The sequence below is a fragment of the Canis lupus genome, chromosome 11, assembly GCF_048164855.1.
Source record: "Canis lupus baileyi chromosome 11, mCanLup2.hap1, whole genome shotgun sequence".
In the NCBI taxonomy this organism is placed as follows: domain Eukaryota; kingdom Metazoa; phylum Chordata; class Mammalia; order Carnivora; family Canidae; genus Canis; species Canis lupus.
The window spans coordinates 63,899,399-63,915,512 of record NC_132848.1 but is presented as its reverse complement, the minus strand read 5'-3'; the positions used below and the strand labels follow the sequence as shown (position 1 = coordinate 63,915,512).

Here is a 16,114-nt window from a genome sequence, read left to right as displayed (position 1 = left end):
TCTTCACCCTCTTAAAGAAAGGACAGATAGCTCTCTGTAGCTTACATACCCATGAGGATTTTGGGACTTCTTATAGCAGAGCAGTTTGGGAAGTGAGGGAGAGGATTGTAAATTTCAAGTCTTGTAAATTTTTTTTTAAGATTTTATTTATTTATTCATGAGAGACACAGAGAGAGGCAGAAACATAGGCAGAGGGAGAAGCAGACTCCCTGTGGGGAGCCTCATGTGGGACTCAATCCCAGGACCTGGGATCACAACCTGAACCAAAGGCAGATGCTCAACCGCTGAGCCACCCAGGCATCCCAAGTCTTGTAAATCTTTTAAGGGATGGTAATTTTATTGCAGTTAAGGTTTTAATTTTAAAAATGACAGTAATAGGTAACTATTTGTTAGGTACATGCCAGGAATCTTACTTGATTCCTTACATATACAAGTTTGTTAAATCCCCACAATCTCCCTTCAAGGAGAATATTAATATCCCTTTATGGATAAGAAAACAGATATTTATTGATCTCTTAAAGTATGGAGGCTGGAGGAAGGTGGGGTAATATTGACTATAAGGTTTCAGTTTGGGGAGATCATTCTTCACATTTTTTTTCTTTAATCTTAACGTCCTATAAGTCTTAATAGCCTCTATTCTAAAACAGTTATACTGGGGATCCCTGCTTCTCCCTCTGCCTGTGTCTCTGCCTCCGTCTCTCTCTCTGGGTCTCTCATGAATAAATAAAATCTTAAAAAAAAACCAACAGTATAGTAATTCCTACTAATGGTGACCTTTAGCCATCCAGAATAGTTTAAGTTACATTCATCTTAGTCAAACTCTTTCATTTTACCCAATAAGAAAACTGAGTGCTGGGGATCCCTGGGTGGCTCAGCGGTTTAGTGCCTGCCTTCGGCCCAGGGCATGATCCTGGGGTCCTGGGATCGAATCCCACGTCAGGCTCCCTGCATGGAGCCTGCTTCTCCCTCTGCCTGTGTCTCTGCCTCTCTCTCTCTCTCTCTCTGTCTCTCATGAATAAATAAAATCTTAAAAAAAAAACTGAGTGCCAGAAATTTAGTAAAGCCTAAAAACCAGATCTCCTGACTCCTAATAATTTGTGTATTATTATACCATGCCCATATCCTTTTTAAAGAGGGCTTGAGTAAATGGAAGGAAAGAAGGATGGAGTCTTTTAGTACTATCAGTGGCATTAGGTTGAGCTACAAAGTAAACAAACTACTGAATCAGAAGGTACTGATGAGATGTTTAGGCATTGGGAACAGTTCTAGTTCTTATTTGACCAGTCATTAATTTATTCTGCTTGGCTCATGTCTGAACAACGTAATACACTTAAGAATTCCAAATGATTGCAAGTCTTTAAGTGTCTAGTGCCCTACTGGTCATTTGAAGTTAAAAAAAAAAAGGACAGGATTCTACATATGAACCACAACATGTATGTGTGTGTGTTGGGGGGCATATCTTGAGGTAGATGTGAGCAATAATGAATGGCCACATTTGTGAGAGGTGATGCAGAGACTACATACGGTATTTTATCAACTTACACATGTATGCTCCTGTCATGTTCACAAAATGCTATATACTGAGGTAGGACATGTCATTAGCTCTCTGTAAAGTGACAGCTTTGGGAGCCTATTGGCAAACAGAAATCTTCGTGTCACATACTTTACTATGTAAAGCATTTTATATGAATTTAACCCTTATAACTGTGATGGTGAGTGTTACTGTCTCCATTTTAGCAACTTTTTTCAGTTTTTGATTAATTCTTCCCAGAACATTTTCTCTAACATTTTATATTGAGAATTTTTCAGTATACAGGAAGGTTGAAAGAATTGTACAGTGAACACCCATACACCCACCTAGATTCTATAGTCATTACTATTTTTCTATATTTCCTTTATTATAGATCTTGTCATCAGTTTATCCATCCACTCATCTTTTTGTTATATTCTGAAGTGAGTTACAGATATTGTTACATTTTACTTCTAAACACTTACATGTGGATATCATTAATTAGAGTTAAAAATGTGGTAGCCCTATTAAAACACAAAACTGAGGCCTTCAATTCTGTTTGGGGGACATAGTATATCCTAGGTCACTTTTGGCCTTCGTCTGTGAAATAGGAAGATATTTTAAGAAAAAAGTAAGTTACCTGTGTGAAACACTTATACCTCATTAATGAGATAGAAATCTGTAGGGAGGAGGAAGATACCCCTGTTGAGTTCCTAGGCCACAAGCAACCCAGCACTGAAAAGTGGCATCTTCCCCGGACCTGCGCCGCCGCCGCCGCCGAGCCCGCCTGCCGCCGCCATGCTCTCCGTCCGCGTCCCGCTCGCCACCATCGCGGACCCCCAGCAGCAGCAGCAGCAGCTCCAGCTCTCGCCCCTCAAGGGGCTCAGCCTGGCGGACAAGGAGAACACGCCCCCGGCCCTCAGCGGCACCCGCGTGCTGGCCAGCAAGACCGCCCGGAGGATCTTCCAGGAGCCCGCCGAGCCGAAAACTAAGGTACTTGCCCCCAGCGCGGAGGAGGAACCACTGCTGAGAGAAAACCCCCGTCGCTTTGTCATCTTCCCTATCGAGTACCATGATATTTGGCAGATGTATAAGAAAGCGGAGGCTTCCTTTTGGACAGCCGAAGAGGTGGATCTTTCCAAGGACATTCAGCACTGGGAATCCCTGAAGCCTGAGGAGAGATATTTTATATCCCATGTTCTGGCTTTCTTTGCAGCGAGCGATGGCATAGTAAATGAAAACTTGGTGGAGCGGTTTAGCCAAGAAGTTCAGATTACGGAAGCCCGCTGTTTCTATGGCTTCCAAATTGCCATGGAAAACATCCACTCTGAGATGTATAGTCTCCTCATTGACACTTATATTAAAGATTCCAAAGAAAGGGAATTTCTCTTCAACGCCATTGAGACGATGCCTTGTGTAAAGAAGAAGGCAGATTGGGCCTTGCGTTGGATTGGGGACAAAGAAGCTACCTATGGAGAACGGGTTGTGGCCTTTGCTGCCGTGGAAGGAATCTTCTTTTCGGGTTCTTTTGCGTCAATATTCTGGCTCAAGAAACGGGGCCTGATGCCTGGCCTCACGTTTTCCAATGAACTTATTAGCAGAGATGAGGGTTTACACTGTGACTTTGCCTGCCTGATGTTCAAACACCTGGTCCACAAACCTTCAGAGCAGAGGGTGAAGGAAATAATTATCAATGCCGTTAGGATAGAACAGGAGTTCCTCACGGAGGCTTTGCCAGTGAAGCTCATTGGGATGAATTGCACGTTAATGAAGCAGTATATTGAATTCGTGGCAGACCGACTTATGCTGGAGCTCGGTTTTAGCAAGGTTTTCAGAGTAGAAAATCCATTTGACTTTATGGAGAATATTTCACTGGAAGGGAAGACTAACTTCTTTGAGAAGAGAGTAGGCGAGTATCAGAGGATGGGAGTGATGTCAAGTCCAACAGAGAATTCGTTTACCTTGGATGCTGACTTCTAAGTGAATGAAGATGTGCTCTTTGCTGATTTTTTTTTTTCCCTTTCTCATCCAAAAAAAAAAAAAATCAGCTACTTGAAGTGTATCAAACCAGCTACACCATGAATCATCCATAACGTTCATTAATAGTATTGTTAAAACTGTGTAGCTACCTCATAAGCAAGCCTGTTGATCAGTTAATGCTAGTCGTCTCACCCAGAAAGAAGCATAGACAAAAAGCTACTCGGATTCTTAATGAAAGATATTGGCCGTGTTTGGCTTTTGCAGGCAGGCTGGCTGTCCACTGACTTCACAGTGGCTCTTGGTGGCAGTCAGGTCTCAAAAGTGTGGGGACTCAAGTGAGTCTGATCTAGCACGATTAATTAGTTAGTCTAAGGCCCTCGGGCGGTGTCAGCCTCTGTGCTTCAAAGCAGATTTTTAAGTTTACGTACCGATTTTTATATAAAACTGGCACTTTACACACAAATAAACATAGTTTGTACTGTTGAAATAAAGGCTTGATTTAACTTAATCTGGTTTCTAGCCCAAATGCAGAGCATTCTATTGACCACTAATGGGAGCCAGTTTGCAATTTACTAGGTAACCAAAAAGTCCATCAAACCTGTGTGAATCAAGCATGTTATTTCTGTTTATTTTCTATAATGAATTGATGTTCTCTTTAATCAACTTTAAAGTCAATCCTTCATATACCTAGGTATTAGCCACTTGGTGCCATGAAGAAACGCAGGTTGTGTTTTATATTTTGGAGGCCAGGTCAAGTATTGTGGATAAGAGGGGAAAGGAGGTTCCAATTAAATCATTAGAGCTTGAAGTGTGATGTAGGCTGACTGCTGGTCGCCTGGGGGTGTGCGAGGATCAGCATCCTTTTATTTCTCAAACCACATTTTCCCCCACCTTGAGTTCTTATAGAAAGAAGATCCTTAGATCCTTAGCTGTAGGGTCTGAGATAATATTGTAAATTGATTTTGAAATCAATCCTTGCACGAATTGACCCGCTTAGGATCTTGCTCCAATTAAGTGGCACAACCAGAACTGAAATTGGCTCCCCGGAAAGTTGAGCATTTTCTCTGATTTGGTCTAATTTGTAAGTAGGTAATGTTGACCTAATCCATTTGTGTCTACTACATGTTTTTTCAATTAGATATTTCTTCTGTTTTTTTGTTCTTTTATATCTGGTTCATATTTTGAAATAATTGCTCAGTTAGTGCAGTTCATGATTGGAGCAGATAGTCTTCAGGGCACTTACTTCCAGCTTTTGCCTCAATCTGAGCATTACCTTGTTGGATTCCTGACCTGCAGTAGAAAACTAGAGTTGCATGAGCTATATTAATACAGGTTCTGTTCACACAGTAATTTTAGAAAGAAGTATAAAATAATATACTTAATAGGATTAGTTTGAATCAACCTGTCTTTGTGTTACCCCTGCTTTCTCCCTCCCCATCAAAAAAAAAAAAAAAAGAAAAAAAAACAAAAAACCCAGCCAGGAGGTTACGAGAAGGTGGTGGATGATACGCACTGATCCTTTGGCCACATTTGTTAACCTGTCTTTTTGTGTTGGGTGATCACTGACCTGTTTTTTTGTCAGTTTTCTTCATTTATTGTATAAATTGTCAAATAGTCAATTTAAAAATTTCTGTAACGGTGGCTGTCTTTTAAATTATTGTTACCTGAAGTGAATCTAGATAATGTGGTTCTTACCCTTGTGCAACACAAAGGTGAATAAACGTTTTTGCCTCGCGTGTCGGGTGCAGACGGAAGTCGGAAAAAAAAAAAAAAAAAAAAAAAGAAAAGTGGCATCTTATCTCATTTCTGATTTTAAATGACAATGAGATCATTGCCACATTTCTGAACATTAACTCCTCCCCTAAGAGGAGAGTTTGATTAACAAATTTTTAAGTACTTTAGTAATGATACTGGAACTTCATTTCAATGAACATTTTCCTCCTTTTCTCTTTTTCCGGGTGTGACTAAATTGCTTACAGCATGCTACATCGTTGCTGGTAAAACAGGAAATGGGGTAAGTAATTAGGTAGGTAAGTAATTTAAATTGATCATTTAAATAAAAGCTACCTGAATCTTCAAGTACTTTTACTACTACTATCTCTTTTAAAAGGAAGTTCACTAGCTCCTAGAGAGATTAACAGAAAAAAAAAATTATTTTATGAATTTAGGTGTCAACCTTGTTTAATTAGTTTATTTGAATGGCATATTATTGATATTCTATTAAAGTGGATTCATTGTTTTGTAGATTTAAATGAATGTAAGTACATATTTTATATTTATACATTAGGTGCTTATATAATGTAACTTGGCAACCTATTATAAAAGAATAAATTTTATACTAGTCTTAGAAATTAAATTATAAAACTACACTATGAAAGATAAAGTAAAATCCTACTTACAGCAGAACAACAGTGAGTTTATCTGGGTATAGACAGTCCACAGTCCTTTATCTGAAACTCTTGGGGACCAAATGTGTTTTAGAATTGAGAATTTTTTTAGATTTTAGAAATGTATCTGGTATGAAATACCATATTTAACATACCCCTTCCCTCCATGGTTTGAGGTGGTACTCCATAATCAAACACGTTAATATTTCTGCAGTGAAACATGAATATTCACACTAAGCCTGTTACACAAAGTCTCCAAACAGCCTCACATGTTCAAGTCAGTGTTAGGTTGCCAACTGAGTTAAGAAAAAAATCTTTAATTTTCCAGACCTTTTTGGATTTTGAAACTAAATATTCTATACCAATATAAAAAAGGGGCCATGTGACTACTGGAAGATTCCTGTGTACTCTGGAGAGAAAAGCACAGAGAGAAGTATAGATTTCTGTATTATAATCTTGTTTGGTTTTAAAAAGTAATTGATTTGGCTTTTTTGTTTATTTTCGATTTCACATCTGCTTTTCTGAAATGGTAATAGCAGCATATCTATCCAAGGTTTTGGGGTTTAGTTAGGTTATGTTAAATTAGTCTCAAATGCTTGTGATTCTGGCATAATAAAATTTGATCCTATGTTTGAGAAATTTCTTAGCATAGCCAAGGCATGTTTCCAGTTCTCATCGACATTGGTTGTGAGTTGCTGCTGTATTCTTTATTGAAGAATTTCAAACTAAGTTTAGCTCTTCCAAAAGATCCTGTTTGATATAGAGATACTGGCACAGAAAAAATAGCAAGTACTAATCTTTTCCCTCAGTATCTGTAGTTCATTCTACATTCAAAATATTGTAGAGAAGGACACACCTGGGTGGCTCAGTGGTTGAGCATCTGCCTTTGACCCAGACCATGATTCTGGGGTCCTGGGATCGAGTCCCACATCAGGCTCCCCCAAGGAGCCTGCTTCTCCCTCTGCCTGTGTCTCTGCTTCTCTCTTTGTGTGTCTCATGAATAAATAAAATTTAAAAAATATATTGTAGAGGAATTGCCATTAAGGAATTCAAAGAATTTAGAAATTCAAAGAATTTAGATTCAAAGAATTTAGAAAAATTAATTGTGCTCGGATATTTTGGTTTATCTTTCCTCTGGAATGGTTGTCATGTTGTATCTATAGCAAAAGTGATTGCAGTTGGTATCCTCATCAGTAGTTACCTGACAGGGGAGAGAGGGAAATGTAGTTACTGACTACTCAATTGGGACTGAATTTACCTCAGTGACTACTAACTCCTCTAGGACCATCAGGGATATGCTAAGGACCTCTGTGAAAACTCCCGAAATTATATTAGAAAAGTTAGTAAGGCACATTGAATTTATAGGATTGAAAATCTGGCATTTTGGGATGCCTGGTGGCTCAGTGGTTGATTGTCTGCCTTGGGCTCAGGGCGCGATCCCGGATCCCCAGACCAAGCCCCACATCAGGCTCTCTGCGGAGAGAGCCTGCTTCTCCCTCTGCCTGTGTCTCTCTCTGTGTTTCTCATGAATAAATAAATAAATAAATAAATCTTAAAAAAAAAAAAAAAGGGAAGAAAATCTGGCATTTTAAGTGTTAAATTTTTGTCTTGTTTAGAAGGTTAAGGTTTCCAAGATGTCTATTAACCTCTTTCTACTAGCCCTTTTCTCTGGAAGGAAAAAAAACCTATAGTTTTATTTTGTTTTTTAAACTGGACTAAGGTGTCTAAATATATTTCAAAGACTATGAAGGATTTAAAATACCAGTTTTCTTAAATACATGAATAATGTTTTAACCCATATTTAGCATTTTTTTAAAGATTTTATTTATTTATTCATGAGAGACACAGAGAGAGAGGCAGAGACACAGCCAGAGGGAGAAGCAGGCTCCATGCAGGAGCCCAGTGTGGGACCTGATCCCGGGACTCCAGGATCACACGCTGGGCCAAAGGTGGCGCTAAACAGTTGAGCCACCCAGGGATCCCTTAACCCATATTTAGGATTGGTTTTTGCTGCAACCCTTTTACTCTCTAGAGTCTAAAGAATGTTTAAATAGTTTTCTATCCTTGTGTTTTCTATTTCAACTTTTTATCCTTTAAAATGTGTTCTCATACATTAATTACTTTTCAACTGTGATGCTATTTTATGCAAATATCACTGAACTCTTGATACAATATCAAGATAGTCTTTTAAAATACTTAAAATGGGTCAGCCCCAGTGGCCCAGCGGTTTAGCGCCACCTTCAGCCTGGGGTGTAATCCTTAGAGATCCGGGATCGAGTCCCACATCAGGCTCCCTGCATGGTGCCTGCTTCTCCCTCTGCCTGTGTCTCTGCCTCTCTCTCTCTCTCTCTCTCTCTGTCATGAATAAATACAATCTTTAAAAAAATAAAATAAAATGCTTAAAATGTTTCTGATAGAGAATTAAGAACAGTTTAAGAAGCTCAAACAGTGTTTCAAAAAGTTCTTGAATGTAGAGAGTAATTTGATTATTTGTCAGATATAGGGTTTATCTGGGTATTTCATCATAAACTACAATACCAAAGCATATGAAAGCATTCTGTGTAACCAGTTATATACTCTTAGCTGGATATAGAATATGTACATCAACTATTTGTTAATTTGTGTTCTTAGAGGAAAGTCAACTTTATATATTTTTTAGATCAATTAAATTTAGCCATTAGCTAACTTACTTTTTGTTTTCTACCTGCAGTTAGTAGTGACATTTTGTCTTCAAGAATTAAATTACAATGAATATTTGATACAAGTAGTCATTTCTGTGAAATTGGACATAGAAAAAATGATTCACAAGTTGGTCCTACCATCTCTTTTGTTAAAAGCAGACCTATATATAGCCATAAGACCGATTTGTCATTTTAATTATTTGAATGATGTGGACTTGTTAATTCATTAGTGATATCATAGTATTCTCAGCATAGCAAAGCAGTTTTAGTAATATCATACCATGCATGTTTTTCTTTCTTTTTACTTCAATTACTTCCTTTTTAAATATTTATTTTTGGTAGGCTCCATGCCCAATGTGGGGCTTCAACTCATGACCCTGTGATCAAGAGTCACATGCTCTACCAACTAAGCCAGTTAGGCACCCTCTTCAGTTCCTTTCTATAACAATTTTAGGTTACAAACTAAAACCTAGAGATCATAACTGAGACTCTCCCAAACCTATTTGTTGGTTCATGAATAGATTTGGGAGGAATGTCAGAATTTTATTCAGACATTTTTCTTATGTTAAATTGATAAGCGTTTTAGCACATTGATACTTTAGGATTTAATGTTTCTTCTTGGACAGTTAAGTATAGCTTTTACATTGACTTCCCAAAAGTAAGCCACATTATCAGGAAGAAAGTAGATACAAACCTTTTTAGTCTGGATGAGATTATTGTAATACACAGTGTTGTTTCTGAGTGATAAACAATCCCTTCTGTTCTACCTTACTGGCTTCTGATGTGTAAATCCTGGAATCTGGCAGTGGTGGCTCAGAAATACTCCTTAGTATACTTTTGTCTTTGGAGTTTGAAAACTGTTTTATATACCATATTAAAAAGCTGTTTTTAGATTCTACTAGATTATAAGGTCCATGAGCTGAGGAATTTTTGTCTGCTTGTTCTCTGCTTTCTATCTAATGTGTAAAATAGTGCCTGGGACATAGTAGGCAATCAATTAATATTTTAAAATAATTGCATAAATTCTTGCCTTTATTAGAAAAAGTGAAATTTTTCATGTCAGTGAATTAATTTTTATGTTATTCAGAAAGCAGAGTCTGTCGCTGGGAAGAAATGATATAGTGCAGCTAAAAGAAGCCTACAAATGGATAACTCACCCCCTGTTTTCAGAGGAACTGGGTGTTCCCATTGATGGAAAGGTATTGGGTCATTAACATCGTCAATTTCAATCTCTGGTTTTACCAGTTTTACTTCATTATATGGCAGAGTATTGATTAGCCAAAAAAAAATCTTCTCTTTAAATAACTCAATGGAGAATTTTTAAGCTTTTAAAATATTAATTTCCAGCCGTCTTAAATTGAGAAAGATTTTATTTTTTTAAGACTCCTTTGTGATCTAAGACACTTATGAGTGTAACAAATGTTGTGTACCCTAACTGACTTTAAAAGATTAGAATTAAATCTGAGCCTTTAATATGTTTATAGTTTAATTGGAGAGAGACATATACTGATAAAAAGCAATATATAAGTAACTATGAATAAGTATAGAGTCAACTCTAGACTATTTAAATTTGGTTATCTGTGGCTAATCTTGTTTTCAAATATAATCAATCAACTACAGTGAACATGGGTTCAATTTCTCCCACCTTGTTGGTATCTCAAGTCCCTCTATTTAATTTTAGGTAAAGACTGCCTTTGAAACTAGACCACTTAACCATCTCCCCTGTTCCAGAATGGACCTTGCCTCAGTCTCCAGAATGGACTGAATTTTAGGCATGTGGAAACAGGATATATTCCCAGCTCATCTTAAATTAGATTTTAATAGTATAGCCTCATTGCTTCATCACTGTGCTTGAAGGAAATTCCATGACTATCAGACACACCTCTATTCAAGTAAAATCACAAACCCATCTTTCAAAGATAAATAATTTAAAAAATTTTTTCACCATTCAAAATTATATAGCTCTGTTTCCCTCTGTTAGTAAGAATAAATTCTGTCTTTTAAACTGAATACTGACAGAATAGAGAATAAAACCACTTCACACATATATGGAGGGGAAATGAGGTAATGAAAGTACTTTGGAAATTAGAGAAGTCATTGATGCAAAATATTTTTACCTCAAACTTCAGTTTTGAAGTACAAGTAATTTTACATGTCAAACCAGTGAGAACAGAAAATAGAAAACAAAAGATGCAACAGTGGTCTAATAGATTCACAGTGAGTGAAGTTTTCTTGAGTAAAAGCAGTGTCTTTAATTTTACTTTGTAAATTAGAGAGCAAAAAGAAATTTAGGTATTCAGTATTGTGATTCTAGAGTAGCTAATAAGCTTGTTGACAATCTAATGCAATCAATATATACAGAAATAATAAAAGATAAAATTGTTACATGCTATGGCATTTATTGTTTTTCTCAATGTGGAATTTTGTTCTCTATGGAGATTAATATATATAGAGTATGAAATTGTGCTTTTTTTTGTATGCAAGGATGTTCATTGTAGAATTTTTTAATAACAGAAAAGTTTACAACTTAAATGTCCAACAGTCCCTAGAGTTGAAAAGATGAAAAGATGTCCACAACATAATCTTCACTAAGTAAAGCAATTTTCCAAAAGTATGTTTAATATCCTAAGAAGTATATATGTTTATGTTTATATTCATAAAAATGCCAGAAAGAAATACACCAAACTGTTACTACATTCTACCTCAGTGGTGTGGGATTAAAACTCCATTCTGGGGATCCCTGGGTGGCGCAGCGGTTTGGCGCCTGCCTTTGGCCCAGGGCACGATCCTGGAGACCCGGGATCGAATCCCACGTCGGGCTCCCTGCATGGAGCCTGCTTCTCCCTCTGCCTGTGTCTCTGCCTCTCTGTCTCTCTCTCTCTCTGTGTGACTATCATGAATAAATAAATAAAATCTTAAAAAAAAAAAAAACTCCATTCTGTTTGATTATTTTATAATTTGTATGTATCATTTTTGTAATAGAAAATTAAGAACTCTCTTTTGAAACTCAAAGCCACTAGGAAGTTTGAGTTCTTAAAGCATCATAAAAAAATAAAAATAAAAATAAAGGCTCCCACAGAGATTTTAATTTTAAGCATGTGTATAAAATGCTTTTGCTTTGCTAATAATTCTAATCATAGTATTAACAGGAATAATTTTTCTTTCGGTTATCTCTTTCCAGTTCCCTGAATTCTCTTTCATCTTCACATCAAATTCATATACATGCACATAAATCATTACAAATTTATTTTAAATTTGTTAGAAAAAATTTTTTTTGGTAGAATCACTAGTGATTGAGCTATAGAAGTAAAAAAACAAAAAACAAAACTATTTCCTTCCCCCTGTCCTGTGAACAAGCTGATTTGAGAACAGTAGTATTTCCAGTTTTCCTTGTCACTCTTTCTGAGCCAGTCTTTGAGAGTCAATTTCTATTTCCATTCATAAGTGGTTAGATGTTGGTTTCCTTTTGCTCATTTTTAAACTCTCTTTATAATTTTTAGAGCTTGTTTGAAGTAAGTGTGGTCTTTGCTCACCCAGAAACAGTTGAGGATTGCCACTTCCTGTAAGTTGCTACTAAACAACAATGTCAATTGTATAACAATGTTAATGCTTTCTGGTTTTCATGAAATAGTATTCCTCTTTGTAGTGAGCATATCAGAATTTGTCATGTCTAAGGTTTAAAATGTGCTAATATAAGGGTGTAGGCATACCAGCACAGCTAGTATAGGGATTCATTTTGTCTACTCCTGATATCTTGAGTTTCATATATATATGAAATATATTTGAATTACATTCACCCCAAAATAAATTGATTGACTTTTTTTTATTAACTTGAATTTTACTTAGACGTGCGATATGCCCAGAGTGCTTCAAGCCAGCAAAAAACAAACAGGTAAGGATTCCTTCTTTTTATTCTTTATTGAGTTTTGTCTGAGCTGAATATTCAAATTAACAACAAAATAATATCCGTTAGAAATGCTGGCAGTGTATTATACTAAGAATCGTTCTTTAAATATTTCTATTTGCTACATTTATTTTTTTATTTTTTTCAACTCTAAACACCTTTGCCTCTAGCTAGGAAGTCATAACACAAACTATCTCATATTTGTGTCACTGTCTGGCTTGTTTCCCTGGTGTTAAATTTAGAAGCAGTGTTTCAATGATGTTACTGTTACCCATTTGGGGGAAATTTGACTTTTAGGTTTTAATCTCAAAATTACATCATTGTGGAAAATCCATGTTAATTGTTAGCATTCCGGGGATCCCTGGGTGGCTCAGTGGTTTGGCACCTGCCTTTGGCCCAGGGCGCAATCCTGGAGTCCCGGGATCGAGTCCCACTTCGAGCTCCTGGCATGGAGCCTGCTTCTCCCTCTGCCTGTGTCTCTGCCTCTCTCTGTCTCTCTCTCTGTGTCTATCATAAATAAATAAATAAATAAATAAATAAATAAATAAATAAATAAGTAAATAAATAAATCTTTAAAAAAATTGTTAGCATTCCAAATTTTGTCTAATATTCATTTTCTAGGAATTAGTATTTAAGAAATATAATCCAAAATAAATTATTTTACTTAAGACAGTCTGAATTAATATGGCCAATTTCAGGCTACATTTGCAAAAGGTCATTTTATTCTGACTTTCCTTTATTTGATGTGAGCTGGTCTTGAGCATGTTAATGAGCAAATTAGTTAGCATGTACTTCTAGTTTCTACTATGCCAAGATAGAATGGCATGGCAATGATCATGGGAAGCTTTCATGCCACAGATACTTAGCTGGTTTTATGCAGAGACTCAGGCATTCTTAGTTTTACTAATATCCTTTTGGTTGTTAAAAAATATAGAAGTTCATTGCCAAAGATACATCTGTTGGTCTTTACTCTTGCTTTGACTAATTGCTGAGCCTTTTGGAACTGGGAATGGGGCAGGAGGTGGGGGAGTGGGTGAGAAGAGTCTGTAACATTTGTCAAATGCCCTGTGCAGAAATAATTACAAATACAGATAACGCCTAAAGCGCTGCTTCCCACCTTTCTCACATCATGGTACACCTAGAACATTACCGTGTTCGTTTGGTGCCCTGAGGGTAACAAATGAAGTTGCTCTAAGTTGGAAGCAATAGGCTGGGAGTTCTTGCTGTCCAGGCCCTGCTCCTCTGCCTTTGTGAATTAGAGGGCTCAACATCTTGAGCACAACTACAGCTTATTGCTTTACCATGCCATTGAAAGGCTCTGTCTAAATGACCTATAGCCATATTTATATTGAAGATCTTATTTCAGTTTTTGTTATCTTTGAGGAAATGCACAAGTATCAGCACCAAATAATAGAATAAGGAAATTTTTGTCAAAGCATGAGACACCACATCATTTGGCCAGTAGTGTAGGTGTTTGTTGCTGGAAGCAAGTTAAATGACCTTTTGAGATTCTTTCAGGCTTAAGATTTCATATCTTAACAAATAGGCACTAATTTTTCAGTTTTAACTCTATATTTTGGGGTTTAGGAAATCATTGATTTGTTGATAAACTCTTGAAGTGCCTACATTGTGCCTCTTTATAGCCAAGTGTAATTTCTCAAAACAGAAGAGACAATTGTGATTTATCATAGTAAGCTATGTATATATGCACTAATTTCTTCTAGTATATCTACCATGTGGTTTGGCTTTTCTATCTTAAAAAGTCCAGTGTGGGTCATTTGTTGTAGATGAATTTGTTTAATTTTTCTGTGGCTGGTGAGTAATAATGAGTCGCTAGATGCCAGGGCAGGCTGGTTGGCTCTATTTACTTCATAGCCTGGAAACCTGCTGCTAAATTGTTCTTCTAGATCTACCTGGTATTATGGACATAGACTAAATTGGAAGGAGTTGTGGGGAGAATTGACAGTATGAATGCTTATGTTTTATTTTCTTGAAGCTATTAAGTATTTGTCTCCTGTAAGTATGGTTTAAAATGATGTAATTTCTCCAACCATGTTCTGTGTTTCACCTCTGATGTTTTCTTGTCTGGGTGATAAAATGTCTTTTCTTATCATTTTTACCTTATATAGTCAGTGTTCACTAGAATGGCAGTTATGAAAGCGTTGAATAAGATAAAAGAAGAGGATTTCCGCAAGTAAGTAGAAGTATAGAAACATGGAAGTATCATGGAATTTTTGAACAAAAGGAATGTTAGAGATAATCTGGATTATCTCTAAAACAAAACTGGATGCATTTCAGGGGTGACAATTGTGTCTTAGTCATTGTTATATCCCCACTCCCTGGCACGGTACCTGGCACATAGTAGTGTTCAATAAATGTTTGTTGAACTGGTATTTGAATTTATAAATCAAATCCAAAGAGAGGATATTAAGGGAGTTGACTTGCCTAAGATATCAACTGGGTAGTAGAGTGGACTTAGAGCCAGAGTTCCTGACTCTCCAGCCCAGAGCTGGTCCCAATACATCCCTCATCCTGCATTTTGAGTATTATCCATCTCCAGAAGAGGGAGAAAAAGACTCATGAGTTCTTCACTTGTTAAAATATGCTGAAATACAATAAACCTTATATTTTAATTCTCATTGTGTTCATTTTATTTAATAAAATATTATCATAGTTATCCTTCCAGAATATCCTTGAATAAATTTCAAACAATGAAGTTATGAAGAAGGTTTTATTTATCTTACTGACTAAAAGCAAGTCTCAGAAAATGGAAATACTTCTATTAAATTTTAGAAAGTAAAGTTAGCTAGTCTCTACAAGCAATAGTTTCTGGGTTTCTAAGTGATTTCTTTGCTAAGACATCTTGGGAAACAATGACATTTTCAAGCCGAGCATTTGGAGTAACTCCATATCTAGTCATTTATAGGTAGACTCCAGCCCATGGCTTTGGAAGTTCCCAGACGGTAGCCAGAAAATTAAGCTATACATTGCTCTTTCCTGTCTGTCTTCAGTTGGATGGAAGTTTCTTAGCTAAAAGGTCAGAGTCTGCCACATTCCACTTTTTCTGGCCCTGAGGTCATAGTTGGAATGAGAAAGAGAGAGAGAGAAAAATGGTGGAGACTATCCCCCTAGGTGGGACTTACTCCTGTGAGTAGTTAATCAAATGATTAAGGGCTTTGTAAGCTGGCACCAAGTGTTCACAGATAGCTAAATGGCTAATCCACTTCATAAATACAAGGTATTTTTCTCAAATCTCAAGGCTGTTGGAAATGATCATCTGGGAACATGAGGCCTCCTCAGTGAAAGGTGGTAGCAGAGCCCTGATTTACTTAGTGCCACTCTCATGTATTAAAATGTATGTGAGGCTGGAAGGATGCTTATGATTCCGAAACTTAAAGGTAGGGAGTGGCTTGGTCCACGAGAGACTTGGGCTCTGTGCATCTCAGACAATGCTGATTCATCCTAGTTATGTGGTTCGATATCATGTCTGGAAAATAGTAGCTGTAAAATTTATTTTGTTTTGCAGGCAGTTTCCTTGTCCTCCAAACTCACCAAAGGCTGTATGCACTGTTCTTGAAATTGAGTGTGCTCATGGTGCTGTTTTTGTGGCTGGTAAAACATTTAGTCTAGAATATACTTACACTGTCAACTT

General features: G+C 36.8%; 2 protein-coding genes across 13 annotated transcripts in view; both read left to right on the top strand.

Annotated features, from left to right (window-relative positions):
- PUS10 (pseudouridine synthase 10) overlaps positions 1–16,114 on the top strand; it is a 74,099-nt gene that overhangs the window by 38,275 nt on the left and 19,710 nt on the right. For all 12 annotated transcript variants that reach the window (XR_012003567.1, XM_072768491.1, XM_072768484.1 and 9 more), the window contains 6 exons: positions 5,470–5,504; positions 9,646–9,757; positions 12,059–12,120; positions 12,405–12,450; positions 14,592–14,656; positions 15,989–16,074. Coding sequence is in view for 11 of the 12 variants with exons in the window: in XM_072768491.1 (XP_072624592.1) it covers positions 5,470–5,504; positions 9,646–9,757; positions 12,059–12,120; positions 12,405–12,450; positions 14,592–14,656; positions 15,989–16,074 (406 nt within the window). In the remaining variant the exon portion in view is untranslated. The remainder of the gene's footprint in view (positions 1–5,469; positions 5,505–9,645; positions 9,758–12,058; positions 12,121–12,404; positions 12,451–14,591; positions 14,657–15,988; positions 16,075–16,114) is intronic.
- Positions 2,260–5,244, top strand: LOC140600304 (ribonucleoside-diphosphate reductase subunit M2). The gene has a single exon (XM_072768473.1). The coding sequence runs from the start codon at positions 2,309–2,311 to the stop codon at positions 3,488–3,490; it is 1,182 nt and encodes a 393-aa protein (XP_072624574.1). The 5' UTR covers positions 2,260–2,308; the 3' UTR covers positions 3,491–5,244.